The 20,656-nt window shown below is 45.9% G+C and overlaps 1 protein-coding gene across 1 annotated transcript; it reads right to left on the bottom strand.

Annotated features, from left to right (window-relative positions):
- Positions 1-7,804: 7,804 nt before the first annotated feature.
- On the bottom strand, positions 7,805-14,543 carry KRT4 (keratin 4). Its single transcript, XM_066353556.1, has 9 exons — positions 13,989-14,543; positions 11,958-12,172; positions 11,061-11,121; positions 10,609-10,704; positions 9,888-10,052; positions 9,517-9,642; positions 8,873-9,093; positions 8,584-8,618; positions 7,805-8,471 (listed from the first exon to the last, which is right to left on the bottom strand). Exons 1-9 carry the CDS (start codon positions 14,469-14,471, stop codon positions 8,284-8,286), a joined length of 1,590 nt encoding a protein of 529 aa, XP_066209653.1. The 5' UTR covers positions 14,472-14,543; the 3' UTR covers positions 7,805-8,283.
- Positions 14,544-20,656: the final 6,113 nt, after the last annotated feature.

The following is a 20,656-nucleotide window of genomic DNA, read 5'->3' as shown; positions in this document are numbered from 1 at the left end:
TTCACTTTCCAGGACCAAAAATTGCCTTCCAGTTTTAAGTAAGTCACTTCCACTTTCTGCTGTGAGAATAAAGAACAGGGCTCTAGCTGGTTGGCTCAGTGGTAGGGCATCGGCGTAGCATGTGGAAGTCCCAGGTTCAATTCTTGGACAGGGCACACAGGAGAAGTGCCCATCTGCTTATCCACCCCCCACCCACCCACCCTGGCTTCTCTGTCTCTCTCTCTCTTTCCCTCTCTCCTACAGCCCTGGCTTGATTGGAATGAGTTGCCCTGGGCTCTGAGGATGGCTCCTTGGCCTCCATCTCAGGCACTAATAAGAGCTCAGTTGCTGAGCAATGGAGCAATGCCCTAGATAGGCAGAGCATCGTCCCCTAGTGGGCTTTCTGGGTGAATCAGTCGGTACGCATGCAGGAGTCTGTCTCTCTGACTCCCCTCCTCTCACTGAGTTTAAAAAAAGAGAGAGAGAGAGAATAAGGAACAGCAGCCCCAAGCAAAACAGAATAATAAACCTAAAGGTGAGGTGCCCCCTGAGGAAGCCTTTGTTTATACACAATTCCTCTGTGAACACTGTGGTCCTGCTGAATCATGTTTATGAGATGAACCTCCTTAGACGAGAAGTTGTAGTAGCAGAAAGGACACCTTGTCCTCACTGGGAGATTTAATAACAGAAAGTTATTAAATAAGTTATTTAAGCCTGACCAATGGTGGCACAGTGGACAGAGCATCAACCTGGGACACTGAGGTCCCAGATTTGAAACCCCAAGGTTGCTGGCTTAAGCATCAGGTCACCAGCTTGAGCATGGGGTCATTGGCTTGAGCACTTATAAGAAGCAGTCAATGAACAACTAAAGTGCCACAACTACAAGTTGATGTTTCTCATTTCTCTCTTTTCCTGTCTCTCTCACCCTCTCTCTCTCTCAAAAAAAAAAGTAAGTAAAATAAGTTACTTTAAAAGTAAGAGAGGAGGAGGAAAAAAATTAAGTGATCATTTAACCTGGGAAGAGAAAATTAAAAAGAAATTTTTAAATTAATTTTAATGAGGTGACATTGATAAATCAGGGTACATATGTTCAGAGAAAACCTCTCCAGATTATTTTGACATTTGATTATGTTGCATACCCCCCACTGAAAGTCAAATTGTCTTCTGTCACCTTCTATCTGGTTTTCTTTGTGCCCCCCTCCCCCCTTCCCTCTCTTCCCCCATAACCATCACATTCTTGTCCATGTCTCTGAGTCTCATTTTTATGTCCCATCTATGTATGGAATCAATGAAATATCACCTTACACCAGTCAGAATGGCGCTCATTAATAAAACAACACAGAATAAGTGCTGGCGAGGATGTGGAGAAAAGGGAACCCTCCTGCACTGCTGGTGGGAATGCAGACTGGTGCAGCCACTATGGAAGACAGTATGGAGATTCCTCAAAAAATTAAAAATCGAACTGCCTTTTCACCCAACTATCTCACTTTTAGGAATATAACCTAAGAACACCATAGCACTGTTCCAAAAGGAGAAATGCACCGCCATGTTTATGGCAGCATTGTTCACAATAGTGAAGATCTGGAAACAGCCCAAGTGTCCATCAGTGGACAAGTGGGTTAAAAGCTTTGGTACATATATACTATGGAATACTACTCAGCCATAAGAAATGATGACATCGGATCATTTACAACAATATGGATGGATCTTGATAACATTATACTGAGTGAAATAAGTAAATCATAAAAAACTAAAACTAAATTTATTTTCCTATGTAATGATCTGAAAAGCATAGATATCACTCTCTCCACTAGAAAATTTCAGGAATTCCACTTAGATTTAAAGCAGAGGGAGTGAGCATAGTAAGAAATAAGGTGACCATGAGATACTGTGTAAGTAATCTAGGGAGATTTAGAAATAGTGATTCACAGCCCCTAGCATATGGAAAACATTCAACAAATATTGAAGGAATAAATATCATTGTGAAAGAGATGATTCTTCCAGGAGAGAAAAGAATGCCAACAAACTTCTTAGTCCCTGAGAACATTTCTCAACAAGAGTGGGAAAAGAGGTGGAGGCCTTGGCCAGGTGACTCAGTGGATAAAGCGTCAACCGGCACACCAGAGATTATGAGTTTGACCCCTGTCAAGGCACATACGAGAAGCAACCAATGAGTGCACAACTAAATGGAACAACTAAGTGAAACAAGTTGATGCTTCTCTCTCTCTCTCTTTCTTTCTCCTCCCCCACCCATCAATAGGAAAATTAATAAAAAGAAAAAGAGAGAGAAACAAAAACGAAGAAGAGAAGAAAGGAAAAGGCTGTAGAACAGTGGTAAGGCTCAGCATTACAGGTCCACTGAAGGGGAGTGATGTGCAGGGGCAGTTCCCAGCCATGAGTCCAAAGGCAATCATGGACCTAAAGGCAACACAATGAAAGCAGGGGCCCCAGAGTCCCTGCTTCGTGTCTTTTAGAACTTGTTTCCTTACACATGCTTCATTCTGAACTTATTTAGTTGTGAAACATAAAGCCCAAGTCCCAAACAAATTGAATTAAATGGCCCAACCAATGGTCTTCCAAGCCTGGCCTCGACCTACCTCTCTAGCCTCCCCTCCCACCACCCTTGCCTTAGTCTGGGGGGATGCTAAGTTGCCGTGGGTTCATAGACATACCGCACTGTGTCATACTCTGGTATTCTTCCTGCCTACAACACCCTTCTCTCCAGCATCCCTATACCTTTCACCTCAACTATAAGTCCACACCCCTTTCATCTGCATGACTCCTACTCAGGCTTCAAGATTTATCTGAGGTGTCCCTTTAGGGAGCCTTCCTTGAACCCCTAGACCAGCGGTTCTTAACCTATGGGTCGCGACCCTGGCGGGGGTCGAATGACCAAAACACAGGGGTCACCTAAAGCCATCTGAAAATACATATTTATTATACAATACATTTTTAAATAAAATATGTATTTCCGATGGCTTAAGGCGACCCCTGTGTTTTGGTCATTCGACCCCTCCGGGGTCGCGACCCACAGGTTGAGAACTGCTGCCCTAGACAAAAATAAATACTTCTCCCCTGGTCTCCCAGAGCCTCAGTGTTTACATCTACTATTGCTCTAACAATTTTCTGAAAGTATTGAAAGTCTGTATCACTGTCTTCCTCCCCAAAGCTCCCACACTCGCACACATATTCACACTGAACTATATCCTCCTCAAGGGTAAGGTCATCTGTGTGATGCTTGCTGAGCAGAAGCTCTTAGTGGATTTGCAGATAGAGGAGCTCCCAGTCTGATAAAGAACATGCTACAGCCCCTCAGGACACCACACAGGGAAGGTAGTATGATCAGAATGAGGCTTGAGGAGGCCTAAAGGTAGCAGAACAGCAGGGTGGAACTACTCTGGGAGGATTCCTGCAAAAAGGGACTTCCACTTAAAAATATTGAATGTAAACTATAATTGAAAAATAAAAACAAAATAGACTCCTGTTCTCTGTCCAATCACTTTCCCCCACCTCTAGCACCAGGCATACCTGTCCCTCAAGGTCTCCATGTAAACCTTACCTCCTGCAAAAAGCATCCAATTACCAACCCCTTCAATCACCCAAAACTAGAAGTAATTTCACCTTTCTCTGAATTCCCATAGCCTTTGTTTGTAAACCCCCAGGAGCATTTATATATCTAGTCTCCAAGTTATTACGTGCAGGCTCTTATCTAGACATCATCTAGATTGAAAGCAACTTGAAAGCAGGGTCTAATTCTTATTAGAGCATTGCCTAGAATAGAGCACTGACCTAGTGTATGGATGTCCTGGGTTCAATTCCCAGCCAGGGCACACAGGAGAGGTGACCATCTGTTTCTCCACCCCTCCCCTTCTCACTTCTCACTTCTCTCTCTCTTTCTCTCTCTCTCTCTCTCTCTCTCTCTCTCTCTCTGTCTCTCTTTCTCTCTTCCCTCCTGCAGCCATGGCTCGATTGGAGTGAATTGACCCTGGGTGCTGAGGATGGCTCCATGACTTCTGCCTCAGGTGCTAAGAATAGCTTGGTTGCAGAGCAACAGAGCAATACCCCAGATGGACAGAGCATCGCCCAGTAGAGGGTTTACTGGGTTAGTACAGTGTGTCCGTAAAGTCATGGTGCACTTTTGACCCGTCACAGGAAAGCAACAAAAGACGATAGACATGTGAAATCTGCACCAAATAAAAGCAAAACTCTCCCAGTTTCATACCTATTCAGTGCAGTTCGATGTGGGCTCATGCACAGATTTTTTTAGGGCTTCTTAGGTAGCTATCCCGTATAGCCTCTACAGACTTGTCACTGACTGATGGCCTACCAGAACAGGGTTTCTCCACCAAACTGCCGGTTTCCTTCAACTGCTTATCCCACCGAGTAATGTTATTCCTATGTGGTAGCGCTTTGTTATAAACTCGCCAATAATTCACATTGCACTTTGGTCACAAATTCGAATTTAGAGAGCCACAGAACACACTGAACTTTCCTCTGTACCGTCCACATCTTGACTGTCATGGCCGTGGGCTGCTCCGCTGTATACACGGTGTTACGTCATCATCTGCACATGCGCACATGCTGCCACATCATCCTACAGAAACTGGAAGGGTTTTCCTTTTATTTGGTGCAGATTTCACATTTCTATCGCCTTTTGTTGCTTTCCTGTGACTGGTTAAAAGTGCACCATGACTTTACGGACACACTGTAGTTGGGGTGCATGCAGGAGTCTGTCTCTGCCTCCCCTACTCTCACTTAATAAAAAATTTGAAAATAAAAAAAAAATAAATTCTAAAAAGAACATTGCCTAGAACAAACTAGACACTCAATAAATATTTATTCATTCACTCAACCGACATTTGTTAAATGTCAATGTGTCAAGCAAAATGGCCCTGAAATAGCAAAATAAATAAAGCATGGTCCCTGCCCTTAAAGAATTCAAAGACTAATGAATGGGTGGGAGGTAGATAGATGGTAGATCGATGTCTGGCAAATAACAATAAAACCCTTTCTCCAGAATACCTCTTCCTAGTTTGTCTAGTTTCTCTTTAACCTTCTCCTTTGAATTTTTGAGAATCAAATTCACACTTCTTCAACTAATAAAACGAAAGATGCAGAACAATTTTACCCTGACTCAAGTCAATCAGGAAATCATGGGCAGCGATGAGCCCGAGTCCTTGGGCTCCCACCGCCACTAAGACCCTACATGGCCATGGCCCTACACTCTCAGTTTTTTCTCTATGGGATAAGAGATGACTGTTCAGTCCCAACCTTCAACATAGCAAAAAGGTGGAGCAGAGGCTAAAAGGGTTCTTTCCCTTTGTCCTGGGCTGGTCACTAGTACCATACTCTGAAGGGTTCCAAAGGGGGAACAGCTTCCCCAGCTATTTCCCTAGGAAACTGTCTCACTAAAACTTGACCATCCACCCAAGACATGGTGGTAGACATGCCTTATTTCAAGGTCTTAGAATCCAAAGCCTAAGTCCCAACAGTAAGCTAATCCAAAATCCCATAGCAAGACAACACTAATAACACCTCTTCGCTGTATCCTTCTGGTTTTATCAGCAACAAGGGAGGGAAACTTCGGAAGTGGTTGAAGGAATTTGCTGAAACTAAGAAGGATGACTCAGAGCAGAGGGTTTGGTAAAGGTGGAGGGACCTATGTAAATGTGATCATTGCTTGGGAGCCAGGAGCCTGATGAGGGATGAGGTTGCAGACAGGACTAGAAGTCGAGAGCTTAGAGAGCAAGACTCAAGGGAGATGAACCAAATAAATTGAGTTCAAGATTTCCCAACCCACAGTTAGGCCATTATGATGTGAGAAACGATTTCAGTATACCTCCGGGTAAAACACTGGGGCAGGGGAGAAGGGCCTCCTAAGGGGCAGGAAATGCAACCTGTGTCTCTATAGTTCCCCTGAACACAAAGCACTGACCAGACTTCAATTTAAGGGACCTGAGGGAAGGGTGGCACTGTTATCTCAGAAGTGAATTTCGCTCCCCCCACCACCACCACCACCAAATAATTCCCTTTGATTAACCAGCCAGCTTCAAACCTATGGCCTGTGGCCAGGATCCACTACTCTGGACTGTTCTATAAATAGAGGACAACATAAATGGTTTTTCTCTTTTTTGTAAAACAGGAATATTCTTATATAAATAAAAAAACACTCACGTAGCCACTTGCCTACAACTATGAAACCTGGAGACCTAGCAGTGCCACTCAGGGTGGTTACTCTCATACTTCACTTGCTCAGAGGACATGAGTAATTTATTAACCTGTCCAAACAACCCATGCCCATGCCTGACTTCCCAGTGTGGCCCATCACAACGAGTGGGTAAACTTGAGAAGCCCTTCCTTTCTTCCGATCTTCAACTCCTCCTAGGCACCACAGAAACTCAGAAAAGAGCCAAAGAGCCAGTCCAGCATATTCCCCAGGGAGGGAGGGGTGCACTGGTGGGAAGAAGTCAAAGACTTCCTGTTCTGACACTCAGGCTGAGTCCCTGAGACAATGAAGAGATTAGGGTGGGGATTGTAAAGAACCAAAAAGTTCTGCCCAGGGAGTGGCTGCTCCTGGTGAAAGGCCTCAACCCAGGGAGCCCAAGATGCCCAGATTAACCCTTCACTGCCCCATCTCTGCTGCCCTGATACTACATATCCAGGTCTGTGTAAAGACCTCATCTCCTCTATCGGTGGGATCTCTTCGTCAGGGATCTCTAGGTACTAGAAATGATCTTGCTACTGGCACTGCCAGAGACACTGCCACCAAACCCTTAGCCACTTCCAGAGCCAGAGCCAAAGCCACTGCCCAGGCCAAACCCAGACAAGGGCAAGGACTGGCAAACTGTGCACCTTCTATGTGCACACAATCAGGGCCCTATGCAAGGGAGAGATTGGAGCCTGAATGAACACCCTGGCAGCTAAGGGTGTGAGGTACCAATTAGGTGGCCAAGGGAACGAGTGTATTCCACAGCTGCAGTGGGAGGGATTTAGGTCAGACTGCACTTGGGGAGCTGTGCAGTCTTTCTCTGGAGAAAGGAAGATTATGCTGCTCCAGGTACTGTGGAATTGGTCCAGTATAGAAACAGGGTGTCCACAAAGACTATATCCAACTGCCCCACCTCAACTGTCCTAATCTCCATCTGCCTTTCACCAGCCGGGATCTCCAGGGATGGCCCCATCAGGCAGCTCCCCCCTCGACTTCTCCAGAAGACTTGCCTCATCTCCCCCACTCTTGCATCACCAGGGACTCCCACCACCACCCAGACACAGTCACCTGAAGGACTCGGGAAGAGGCAGAGCACAAAGCTCTGTGAAGAGGACAAGCTTTCACTTCTCCATCCAACAATCATCACCTTAGAACAGGTCCCTGAAAGCCTGACTGATCTGGTGGGATTTAGCCCCATGGAGTTTCATAACTAGGGAGGCCTTGCTAGACTCAGAATATAGACATCCCATAAGCTCCATAACCACTTACTCCATATTCAGTGGAGACCCCTAACTGTTATTCCTCAGACCCTCCTATACCCCGCACCTCCAGACTTGGACCCCTTCCCTCCAGGTTCACTGCAGGCTCAGCACTGAGAGGGCCCAGCCCTGATTGCCTACAACGGATGATTTGTGTGTAATTGTTGGGTTTTTTTGAGTTTGTGCTTCTGCTCTGTAGACAGCCTCAGGCTCCACACACTGTAGCTCTCTCTCAATAATCTGAGCATCTTAGAAGGAGAGACCTGAGAATTTAGCGGATGACCTTGGTCTATATAGACAGAGCCCTCAGGCTCTAGCCTCTTTCTCTTTCGCGGCAAACAAGAACAATTGCTCAGTGTGAATGACAAAAGCGTTTTATTGAAAATTTACCCAAAGATGGAGAGAAGGAAGGAGAAGAGTTGGATGGAACACTGAGTGGTTCTTGTCCTGACCCTGCGGGGCCAGTTGCTGCCAAGTGATGGAGAAGGAGTTGGTCCTGATGTAGAGGGATATCCGGAATCCAGTAGGAGATGGCATTGGGCCGGGAGGGGACATATGTGACCTTGATGGTTCTGGAGATGAAGATCCTGGTTGTGTTTTCCTTCGTCCATTAGGGTTGAAAAGTCAGCTGACAACCCTCCCATTCCAGGTCAGTCAACAAGCCCAAACTGAGAAGAAGCTACCAAACTCCAAAAGGGAAGAATCCACAGCCCAGCGCTGAGGTGGCACTGGTAAGATGATCCCAGAAGGGTAGGGTGGAGGCAGAAGTGAAGAAAGCACAGAAACACCAAGACTGGGCCCAGCCGGGTTCAGGGGGCTGCAGGGACCTCATCTCCTCTATCGGTGGGATCTCTTGGTCAGGGTGGCGGTAGAAACGATCTTGCTGCTGGAACTGCCAGAGACACCGCCACCAAACCCATAGCCACTTCCAGAGCCAGAGCCAAAGCCAGTGCCCAGGCCAAACCCAGAGCAGCTTCCAAATCCTCCGCCGATGCCTCCTGCGCCGGCAGCACCACCAACCACGGCTGCGGGAGGGAGAGAGACAAATGGCTTGGTTATTCCAACAGTGTCGGCAGTCAGGAGTTGCAGCTCAAACCAGGTGGACAAATGGCCACAGGAGAGACAGAAGGTACTTACAGATGCTCACAGTATTCTGGCATTCTCCAGACATCCTGTGGGGGAGAGAAAGAGCAGTGAGCCACAGCAGAGCCCAGCGTTGTTCGCTCAACAAGCAGATGTCAAGCACCTTTCCCATCTTTAAGCAGACAAATTTAAGGCCTCAGTATGAACCTGTGATCTAACACTGTGCCTGTCTGTAATGCACCAGAGCAGCATTGAAGCAAGTGGGCCCGCAGCAGTGCCCTGGACTGGCTTGGCCCCGGACCTCTACATTCCTCATGTTCCCTCCTTGCTTCCCCCTCCTCACCGGCACTCCTCGCCCTCCAGCAGCTTGCGGTAGGTGGCGATCTCGATGTCCAGGGCCAGCTTCACGCTCATGAGCTCCTGGTAGTCCTTCAGCATCCGGGTGAGCTCCTCTTTGGCCTTCTTCAGAGCAGCCTCCATTTCTGTGCGCTTGCTATAGGCATCTTTCAGGGCCACCTCCCCACGCTGCTCAGCATCAGTCACGGAGGCCTCTAGAGTCTGGCACTGTAGACAAAGGCAGGAGACAGACAGTCTTTAGTATGCTGCTGTCAACAACTCTACAGCTGTCCCTTAGCCTGTTTGCTTGGGCTGAGATGTAAAGGTTCTGTCTGTCCTTCTCCCCACCTTCCCTGTTTCTTCCGCATTTCACCCATTCCAGCCAGGGAGGGCTCACCAATGCCCCCACCAGAATGATTAGAAGAAGAGCAAACACCAATGAAAAAGAGCCAAGAAATTTTATTTACTGAGGTGGCATGTCATGTTAACTAGGGTATTGCTGAAAAGATCTGGGTGTGGCTTATGTAAAGAGCTACAAATCCTCCACAGACGGCTCCAGATCTGCCAGCCTGATGCCTTTTCTGTTCATCTACTGAGGAGATGTCTGCCTTAAGCCCCTAGCCACTGAGGCTGGAAGGAGGTGACATTTACCTGCTTCTTGACGTTCTCGATCTCAGCCCGCAGCCTCTGGATCATCCTGTTGAGCTCTGCAATCTCACTCTTGGTGTTCTTCAGGTTGTCACCATATTGGTCAGCTGAGGTCTGGAGCTGCTGGAACTGAGACCCAAGAGACACAGGAAACTAGGGGTCAGGGGTGTATGGGTAGAGGGTCTATTCTCAAAACAAATCAGCAAGAATAATAAAGGTGATAACGCAAAATGTCATATAATCTCAAATCAGACCTCAAAGAATCAGTTCATCTCTAACTTCTCTTGGGCTTGAGCTGACAATTGCCTGCACACAGACATCAAAAACAGAGGTGCAGAAGCCACTCCCAACTCCTGAAAAATTCCAGAACCCACCTTGATCTGGTACAGGGCCTCGGCCTCAGCCTTGCTCTTCAGGGCGATCTCCTCGTACTGGGTTCGGACCTCAGCAATGATGCTGTCCAGGTCCAGGCAGCGGTTGTTGTCCATGGACAGGATGACAGATGTGTCACTGACGTGGCTCTGCATCTGGGACAGCTCCTATGGGAAAATGTCTCACATCAGGCCTCCTGGAGAGTTTTCTCTAATCTCTGACACCAAACATCTCCTATCATCGTGAAAATTGCCAAGCCACAGGCTCAGATAGAAGCAGAGTTGGCATTCCCAACTCTGTGGAAAGTGGGGGAAAGGGGAAAATTTCTATGTAGAAACCAAGTAGTTGGTGACATCTCAAGACAGGAAAGTAATGTTTGTCATCTTTACTGCTCCCTGGGAATTGTCAGCCATTCCATGTCAGTAGGCATCCAGTTCATTGGATGAGAGGAAATGGAATAATCCATTTCACTAGAGAAATGCTAAATGGCAATAAATTCTATCCCATGCAATCTTTTGGACCAAATCACCCCTTGTAAGACACCATCTGGTTTTCAGAACCTCTCACATCAACCCTTTCTATCCATAACCTTGCTGAGAGCCCACTGCCCTGAAGTAAAGGAGTTGGAGACCTTTCAAAGAACTGTGAACTCCAACCAGCAACCCCATAGATGGAGGATTCCCTTCCCTGAATGGTAGTGTGGGAGGACAATGGAATCCTCACCGCAGCATAGAGGACTCTCAGGAAGTTGATCTCGTCATTAAGGGCTTCCACCTTGGCCTCCAACTCCACCTTGCTCATGTAGGCAGCGTCCACATCCTACAGAGGAAGAGAGGGTACAAGAGACAAGCTACAGTAATTACAATAAGAGGAAGCTGTGTGAAGTGACACACAAAGGTATTCTCAGCAGCATTTAGAAAAGGCTTCTCAGGGGAGGTGATGAGGGACTAATCATTTGATATATTCTGCTCCTAAAGCCATCTGCAGACAGGGGCATTAGTTATACAAATAGAATTTTTTTTCCCCAGTCTTAATTCCTTCAGATCTGGTTCAGTTAGATCTGGATAGTATCAAATGGGATGGAGATGATGGACCAACCCCATGATTCCAGGCAAAGGCCACTCCCAAGGGAAAGGTGTCCCGACTGCACTTCCTCAGCCTCCTGTGTCTTTTACCTTCTTGAGCACCACAAAGTCATTCTCAGCAGCTGTGCGTTTGTTGATCTCATCTTCATACCTGGGAGTGGAGACAGAAAAGACAAAAGCCCCGCAGTGAGCTAGTGTCTCTCAAACATCTATTTGGAAGTATCCATCTAATTGACTACATTTTCCCATGTTCACATAAATATTTGTTCAACCTACATTTCTTGAGTAATGACTGTGTATGAGGCACCAGTCTAGACCCTGGTTTATTCAGAGAAATGAATACCAAACTTTAAAAAGACAATTTTCAAGAAGTAAATATGAGAAAAGAAACCGGCACTGATTTGGTTGATTTCATTTCCATAGAAAGTTTCTCCTTCTTTCCTTTTGATGGATTAAATTCTCTTTGTTTCACATGAGAGTGAATTGAGAGAGAGGTATCCTCTCAGCTCTACTCCATAATGAGTGAGCATAATAGTAAGAACTACTATGGATTGACTGTTCATTATATGGCCAGCATTTAAATATGAGGAAAACTGAGGTTCAGAGAGGTTGAGCAGCTTATCCAAGATCAGACAGCAAGTAAGTGGAAGAATCAGTATTCAACCCGGGTTCATTCTACAACCTGTGTTCTTCTGACCATAGTCTAGTACTTTTCACCTGATTGACTTTTAACCTTGTTTGCATATGGTAAGCCCAGCTCCCTGAATGTTTGATTCATTTTATGTTTGGGGCAATTTAGGATTACTAGACCTCATCCCATTAAATCATAATCATGGCGATACAGGAAAACAGACTAGAGGACCTTCCTGACCCCTTGGGGATATCTTCAGAGCCTGGGATTCTAAATGCCTGGAGAGGAGCCCAGGGAGCCCAGGGCATGGCCTGGCAGATCCATGAGAAGATATCCGCTCTTTCTTCCCCACATACTTGGTCTTGAAGTCTTCTACACTGTCCTGCATGGCCTTCAGCTCAGACTGCAGGCGTCCCTTGTCATTGCCCAAGGTATCCAGCTGCTTCCTCAGGGCACTGAGGTAGGCCTCAAAGAAGGGCTCCAGGTTTTTGCTAGATGTGGTGGTTGTCTGCTGCTGGAGGAGGTTCCACTTGGTCTCCAGAACCTTATTCTGTTGCTCTAAGAACCGCACCTGTGTTTTTAAAAGATACAGGCCAACTGATGAACTGCTTCATACATGTAAGTGGAGTAAGACTTCAATACCCATAAAGTCTTGAGCCTTGACCAAGCGTGCTATACTTATCCGTTCAGTCATTAAGCATGGAGTGCCACAGCTCTCTGAGGCTAATCTGCTTGCTATCATTCATCATACTAGGCTATAATTGAGCTTGAGAACTGAAGCTTTAAGAGGAGAGTTGGCCAACACCAACCCCATCAATGCAAGTCAAACAGGGGCCAAGAGCCATCCAAGTAGGAACATAATGTTGCAACCCCAAGAACCATCCACCAAAGTCAACATGGTGGCCCCACTTTTGAGCTCGTCGCAGCAAATGGGCAATGTAGGTTGTCAAGGACAGAGCACAGTCATAGCAGCAGGTCCTGACCATGCAGCGGGGTCAACTTCCCCTACAGGGTTCAAAGGCCCTGGGAGGGGTTACTAAAACACTGAACTTCTGTGAAATAATAAATAGAACAAGATTAAAGGATATAACCATAGTCTGAGTGCTTGCATTTGGAGTGATTTAGACCCATGGCAAAGGAATAAGTTCACTGCAGAGTTTGCAGAGTTTTTAAATCACATTTACTCATAAATGGACGTGGTATGTTCCTTTAAACCTGTTCACAACTGAGTATAATTAATTAAGATCAAGGCCCTAGACATATTCTGCGTCTCAGCTAGACTCAGTTCTGCAAGAGGACTTCCAAGAACTTTCCCTTTTTCTTTGAAAAGATCTAGCCAGATAAGTCAAGGTAGCAGTTTAGCATAACATTTCCATTTCAGTGACTTAGAATTGAAACAAAAGCAGTTAAAAGCAACTGATCACAATTGAACACAAAAGGTGAAATGAAACAAGAAAGCACCAAACTTCTGGTCTAGTTTTTATGTGTGTGTGTGTGTGTGTGTGTGTGTGTGTGTGTGTGTCCCCTAGAGTCACAATAGAGCCTCTGCAAGCTACAGTCAGTCAGTCTATTCAAACTAGCAAGAAGAGCAAACAATCCCACTCAGTCTACTCCAACATTATTCATTCTTGCTTCATACATGTAAGTGGACTAAGACTTCAATACCCACAAAGTCTTGAGCCTTGACCAAGTGTGCTACACTTATCCATTCAGTCATTAAGCATGGAGTGCCACAGCTCTCTGCTTGCTACTATCCATCATACAAGGCTATAATTGAGCTTGAGGACTTGAATCTCTAACTTTTCATGGAAAAGGAAGTTGGATTACAAAAATAAAGGGAAGGACCCATGCTCTTATCTCTTCAAATAGACCCAGATAAACAATTTTTCCCAGAGTCGGGAGGATGAAAGCAATGACTTTCCTAGTGCTGTTGAGACCGAGATTCTGCCACTGGAGTCAGTCCCATTCTCACTGGAGAAACCAGCCTGGTTTTCTTCTGTTCCAACAACAGAAGTGTGAATAGTTAAATTATTATATTAACTACAATTAATTATAGTTAATTATTAAGTTATTAACTGTATTATTTTAAAATAAAAATCTGAGAAAAAGCAGGGAAACAATGAACTTGCTTTCTAGCTAAGGTGATTGAAAAGTTGAGTGATGTGCTGAGTATCACACAGCACATCTAGAAAACTCCAAATATCGAACTACTTTGACAGCCTACCATTGATGGACAAAAGAGACTCAGAACACTGACTCCCCCGGAATAGTTGCAAACCGGAGGCCAGAGCAGTTAAGTGGCTTTCCCATGGCAGGCTCAGGTCTGAGACGCCGGGACTCAGGAGCCCTGGCTTCTGCCACCTTGCCTGGCCAAGGAGATGGCTCACCTTGTCGATGAAGGAGGCGAACTTGTTGTTGAGGGTCTTGATCTGCTCACGCTCCTCAGTCCTGACCTTCTGGATTTCAGGGTCGATCTCCACATGGAGTGGGGTCAGCAGGCTCTGGTTGATGGTGACCTCCTGAATCCCCCCAGCAGGGCAGACAGGGAAACCACCCTGTCCACCGAAGGAGCCTCCAAATCCACCACCAAAGCTTCCAGCACCAAATCCACCACCAAAGCCTCCAACCCCAAAACCTCCAGCAGCCCCAAAGCCGGCACCTTGCCGGCATCCGGCCATGCTGATGGAGATGCTCTTGTTCCCTCCAAGGTTGTAGAGGCTCCTACTTCCAAAGCCCCCAGAGGAGCTGCGGCCTGCACCCCCAGACACAGAGACCGAGCTGAAAGCAACCTTCTTGCCCCCACCTACAACAGCCGAGCTACCGCTAAAGCCTTGGGACTTGCCCCGGACACTCTGCTGTCTGGCAATCATGGCTGGAGAGAGGAGAGTGAGCTCAAAGCTGTCAGAGAGAAGCAAGAGGGGACAGGCCAGTGAATGCCACAGCCCTAGTCTGGGTCTCTTATATGTACTGGAGCAGCAGGGCTTGGTTGCAGGGGTATAAAGAGAAAAATCTGAAACATCTGTGGGCTTGGCCTTTGGCACCAGCCCATCCTTCTCACACTTGCTGAGCATGTCACTAAACACACCTACAGAAGTCATTTGGAGGGCACAGGTAACTGGATCCCAACACACTCCCCTCTGGGAGAACCTGAACTGGTGCCCAGGGCTTCCTACCTCAGAGGCCCCACCTGGCCCCACCTCCCGGCCCGCACCCACCATCCTTCCATCTCACCAGCCTGCTAGTAGCCTCCATGCTCCAGACAAGACAGCCCATCACCTGTTCCTCACTCCACAGAATTTCGAACCTGAGGGCCTGCGTTCAAGTGCACAACCTGTCCTTACCAGCTTGGCAAACCTGGAGCAAGTCACGCTCTGAAGCTCAGTTGCTTCACCCATAACTTGGAAACATTGCTTTGTAAGTTGTCAGAAGCTGCACATGTGTTCGTTTTTGTCATTATTATTCCTCCATGTGCACTTGGCCCTATGTACATATACCAAAGGGGAAATCCACATTGCGGCCCACAGCCTTCCACCCCTGGATCAGGACTCACCTCTGCTCCATTTGCTGCCCAGTTATGTGCTTGACTCCACCAGGACATAGCTTTCCTGTTTTCTTATAATTGGTCCTAGCATTCAACAAAGTTTGTACTTTTTGGGTGCTGGGGACCCCTTTGACAGAATGGTAAAATCTATGAGGCTCTTCTCAGAGCAATGTTTGCAAATACAAAACCCTAGTTTTAAGTTCCTAACTTAAATTTTTCTCCACTAAGTAAAAACAGATCTGTGTTCATGTCCCACCTGTTGTCACTAACTAGTTGTGCAGTCTTAAGTGGATCAACTAAGCCTTCTGAACTCAATCAACCTGTCCTCTCATCCATAAAATGGGATGCCTGCCTCATAACGAGACAGTGGACCTCCAGTGCCTGGCACTTAGTAGATCAGTAAGCGTTCATTTTTCCCAGCCCAGGCTTTGTCATTGCCACTCAGGAGGAGACATTAGATAACTCGGTACCCCTCTTCCCCATTCCTCATGGGACTGCTCGTCCAAACCTGGAGAACAGCATTGACCAGAGCCTGGATAATCCCCACAGGCTTGAGCTGACCCCGACTGAATGAAAGGTGGCCACAGCAAAAATGAATAGCTTCCACCATGCAAAAAGAGAAGGCAAGGCCCGAGGGGAGAGAAGAGGGTGGTCAGTGGATCTGGGCCTTGAGGACATGGCTGCAAGGAAGGCTGGGAGGTCTATCTCCTCTGTCAGCTCCTCTTCTCCCTGCCTCTACTCTCATCCTCTCTCCCTGCCCTCCACTTGCCTCAACCTCTGACCTGAACCCTCTCTGTCCCATCTACCTTGGCTTTTGCTGAGCTCCCCCTGCCTTGCCCAGGTGGCCTCCAAGTAAATAGATAGTGCGTGGAAGAGCTGTGGCAGTAAGGACAGGAGGCACTGGGCTCCATCTGAGGTCTATGGGAGAAAGCCCAAAGTATGAACTGTCCACCTGTAGTAAGGGAGCATTCGAGAGCCAGGACCATTTCCTTTAAGGGATGAGGTTAGACAGAGCCTGGCCTGTGGTGGCGCAGTGGGTAAAGCATCGACTGGAATGCTGAGGTCACCAGTTCGAAACCCTGGGCTTCCCTGGTCAAGGCACATATGGGAGTTGATGCTTCTTGCTCCTCCCTCCTTCTCTCTGTCTTTCTCTCTCCCTCTCTCTCTTCTCTCTAAAATAAACAAATAAAATCTTTTTAAAAAAGGGGATGAGGTTAAACATTTACTTATCCTTTCAATGAGTATTTAGAGAGTATCAACTTTGTGTCAGGTACTGTGTGGGATGCTTTATATACATGTGATTATTTCATCTTCCTCAAGCTCTATGTAATCGATATGGTCAGCCCTATCTTCAAATGATGACCTGCAAGCCAGAGGTATTAAAGGAGCCCAGGGTCACACAAGAGCAGGTGGTTGAGCCAGAACTTGGACCCACATTATTCTGATTCCAAAGGCTCTACATTCCCTGGCCTTCTACCCATAACATCCTGTCTAGTATGAAGTCAATTTTTCTAGTTTGTGCAGTGGCTAATCCAGAATTAGGAACCTGAACAAACCTGATTGCACCTATGGATCAGGGCAAGGACCCACTGGGGGCCTCAGCATCAAAGGGTCTACCAATTTCCACCCTGACTCCAAGGGTGGGCCTGCTGGTAAGGAGGGTGGAGCTACTTCAAGTCTTGGGGGCTGCTGCAGCATGAACAGAGGAGACCAGGAGCTTCCCCTTGAGGAACTGAGGACTGATTGTCTAGTTTCCTGCCCCAAAAGGAGGTAGGAAGTCTGCCAGGATCATAGCTTGGGTGAGCGCCCAGGAGCTCAGACCCCTGGCTACCTTACCTGGACCTCTGCCCCTCCCACTCATGGCCCCATTCTCCTGGCTGGCCTTGGGGGATTGATGAGGACATTCACAGGCTAGGAGGAGAGACTGCATCTGCAGAGGTAAAACCCCAAGACATGTCCTTGTGTCTTGTAGTCTGTGGCTTTGACACTCCACTACTAGAAGAAAATGATGTGATATGTTGTACCTAGAGTTGTGCCCAAAACGAAAAGCAGTCTGGAAGGAGTTTTGGGGGAAATAATACACAATATACAATCAATCTTATTTTGTGCATGTGGTGCACCCAAACCATGGAGCAAAAATTGAGGTACTTCCCATGAAGGTAACTCTAAATTGAGGTATACACCATCCCTGAGACAAAAAGTGAGATGAGGGAAAAGCCACCATGGTTTTCAGGTAAAAGGGATTCTGATTTAGAACTACCATTATGTGCTGGACACTGGGTGCTTTTCTTATAACATGTCCATTCCTCACAACCCTGCTAAAGAGATGTCATTATGCTCAGTTTAGAGCTGCAGGTATGGAGGCTCAGAGAGGTTATATAACCTGTCTGAGATCACACAGCTAGGAAGTGGTGGAGGTGGGAGGCCAGTCCTGTCTGACTTTAAGCTTGTGACCTTAACCTCTACACCACAGTGCTCCATATCGGTGATTCTGTCTCACACAGAACCTGCAGAAAAAAATGTATATGGCAATTAATACAGACTGTGGTTTATGGTTCAGCAGAACAGCAGCAGTGTCTTGGGCAGCACACTGAGTCTTCTGCACAGGTGTCTCTGTTCCTTCTGTCCTTGCTCTCGTCACATGATTGCTTGTTTGGTTTATGTGGCCTTGACCTCACAAGTACCCAGTAAAGTATGACACTGTCTCAAAGGGCCAGTTTTGTGTCCTCCAATTAACTAAATCCAAATTAACTTAATTACAAATCCTATAATTAACCAAAACCAAAATAAGAAGGAAGTTCTAGTCTAGAGCCATGTTCTGTGGCCTTATTAAGTCAGAATTGCCAGAAGTTCCTCAAACCCTCACACTATAGTGTGAGAAACTGAAGACAGATATAAGGAAGAGCTTCTTAGTCAAGAGAGCTTTTACCCTAGGGTGAAAGAGGTAAAGAGCTTCTCTCTCTGAAAAGGGGAAAGATGCTTCCTGCCTCCCTGGGCCAAAGGTGAGGGATTGGGCAAACAGTAGCTAAAAGCTGGTCTCCCCTCCCCTGTCACACACACACACACACACACACACACACACACACACACACACACACACACACACAGCTTCTTCTATTGTTCTCCATGACCCTTCCTCATCTGGCAACTGCTCCAGACCTTGTCACCTTGTCAAGGGGATGAGCAGCTGACACGGTGTGGAGCAGGGCCAAGTGGGTATGTTTGCTCAGGACTTTCTGGGTGAGGAGGCAAACCTCGCATTCAGCCCTCGGATTACTGGAATCCCTCTGTCTTTCACCCGCAGCCCCAAATTTGGTGTGTGGTGTGGCAAAGCACCCTGCCCTCCCTGGCCAGGCCTGGGACCTCACTGGTTCTGTCTCAGTCATTTGGGTTTGGCAGCCCCACTGTACCTGAGTCACTCTGTGGGGAGCCAGGGCCAACTTAGGGATTAGAGGCTGCAGAGAAGACCTAGTCAGCATTTGGGGAAGGAACCAGTGAGGGCAATGAGAGGTTAGGGACTCCTCAGAACCAGGGAATGGGAGTATGGGGGTCTGTGCACAGGGCAGGGTCCCCTACCACTTCCCAGAAATAGAGAGCAGCCTCTCCTGGTCATCCACCCTGGGCATGTGCAAGCAAGAGTTACCCGACAGGTTTTGCAGCAAAACCATTCTTGTCCTCAAAAACACATGTCCAACTCCATTTGTAAAACAGATTAGTAGACAGATACTCTGACTGGTACACAGGAGGGATCCATGAGCCTTCTCACCAGCGGGCCTCACCACAACCCCTAAAAGCACCTTCTGGGTTTTTTTTTATTATGTTGAGATATAGTTCCTTCTATATCTAGTTTGTTGATAGCTTTTATCATAATTGGATGTTGAATTTCATCAAATGCTTTTCTGCATCTACTGAGATGATCATGTGACTTTTATCTTTCATTTTATTAATGTGATGTATCACATTTATTGTTTTATGTTTGTTAAATTAACTGTGCATCCCAGGGGTAAGTCTCACTTGATCATGGTGTATGATCCGTTTAGCGTGTTGCCGTATTTGGTTTGCTAGTATTTGGTTGAGAATTTTCACATCTATATTCATCAGGAATTCTGGCCTATAGTTTTGTGTATTTTTTCTTATATTGTCCTTATCTGGATTTGATATCAGGGTAATGCTAGCCTCATAAAATAAGTTTGAGAGTTCCACCCCCCCCTCTGATTTTTCTGAAAGATTATCAGAAGACTTAGTGTTAATTCTTCTTTGAACGATCAGTAAAATTTACCAGTGAAACCATCTGGGTCTGGGCTTTTCTTTGTTGGAGGTTTTGATTATTGATTCAAACTCCTTCTTAGTAATAGTTCTGTCCAGATTTTCAAGTTATTCCTGATTCAGTCATTGTAGGTTGTGTGTTTATACAATTATTTTAGGTGTCCAGTTGTTGGCACATACATGTAATTGTTCAGAGTAGCCTCTTATGATCCTTTGTATTTCTGTGGTATCAATGATAAGGTCTTCTCTTTTCCTCATAATATTGTTGATTTGAGTCTTCTTTATTTTGTTTTTCTTGGTTAGTCTAGCTAAAGATTGTCAATTTTGTTTATCTTTTCAAAGAACCAACTCTTAGTTTGTTAAGCTTTTCTATTGTTTTTCTATTCTATATTCATTTCAGCTCTACTCTTCATTATCTCTTTCCTTCTGCTAAATTTGGGCTTAGTTTGTTCTTCTTTTCATTGTTCCCTGAGGTATAAAGTTAGGTTGTTTATTTGAGATCTTTCTATTTTCTTGATGTATGTATTTATAGCTATAAACTTCCCTCTTAGAATTGCCTTTTCTGTACCTCATAATTTTTGGTGTGTGTGTTTATTTTTGTTTGTCTCAAGAAACTCATTTATTTTCCTTTTAATTTTTTTTTCTGATGCATTTGTTGTTCAAGAGAGTGCTGATTAGTTTCCATATGTCCATAAATTTTTCAGTTTTCTTTCTAGTATTAATTTCTAATTTTGTACTATTGTGGTCAGCAAAGATAGATGGTATGATTTCAATCTTCTTAAATTTACTAAGGCTTGTCTTGTGGCTCAACATATGATCTATCCTAGAAAATGTTTTGTATACCCTTAAGAAGAATGTGTATTCTGCTGTTGATGGGAAAATGTGAATTTCTATGAATGACTGGATGAGAAGGTTGAGAGAGAAATCATCTTACTCCAGGATAACAAGCTGAAAAACCAGAACCCAGGGAGAATAAAAGCAAAGAGAAGCAATTCTTGTTAAGGTCATCATAAGCCAAATGCTTTACACATGTTCTCATCACATCCTGTTTTTACAAAGGAGAAAAATGGCATCCAAAGAGGTTAAGTAACTTGCCCAAGGTCACACTGCAAGCGTCAGAGCTGAGATTTAAACTCAAGTCTGCTTAGTTCTGAAGCCCAAGATTTCTCCACTGAACAATTATGGTGCCTGCCCCACAGAGTTAGCAGAGGGTTCAATAGCAGCAGGGATGGGCTGGGTGATAGACAA

This window comes from Saccopteryx leptura, chromosome 1 (assembly GCF_036850995.1).
Source record: "Saccopteryx leptura isolate mSacLep1 chromosome 1, mSacLep1_pri_phased_curated, whole genome shotgun sequence".
Classification (NCBI taxonomy): domain Eukaryota; kingdom Metazoa; phylum Chordata; class Mammalia; order Chiroptera; family Emballonuridae; genus Saccopteryx; species Saccopteryx leptura.
This window is presented reverse-complemented; position numbering and strand designations above follow the sequence as displayed.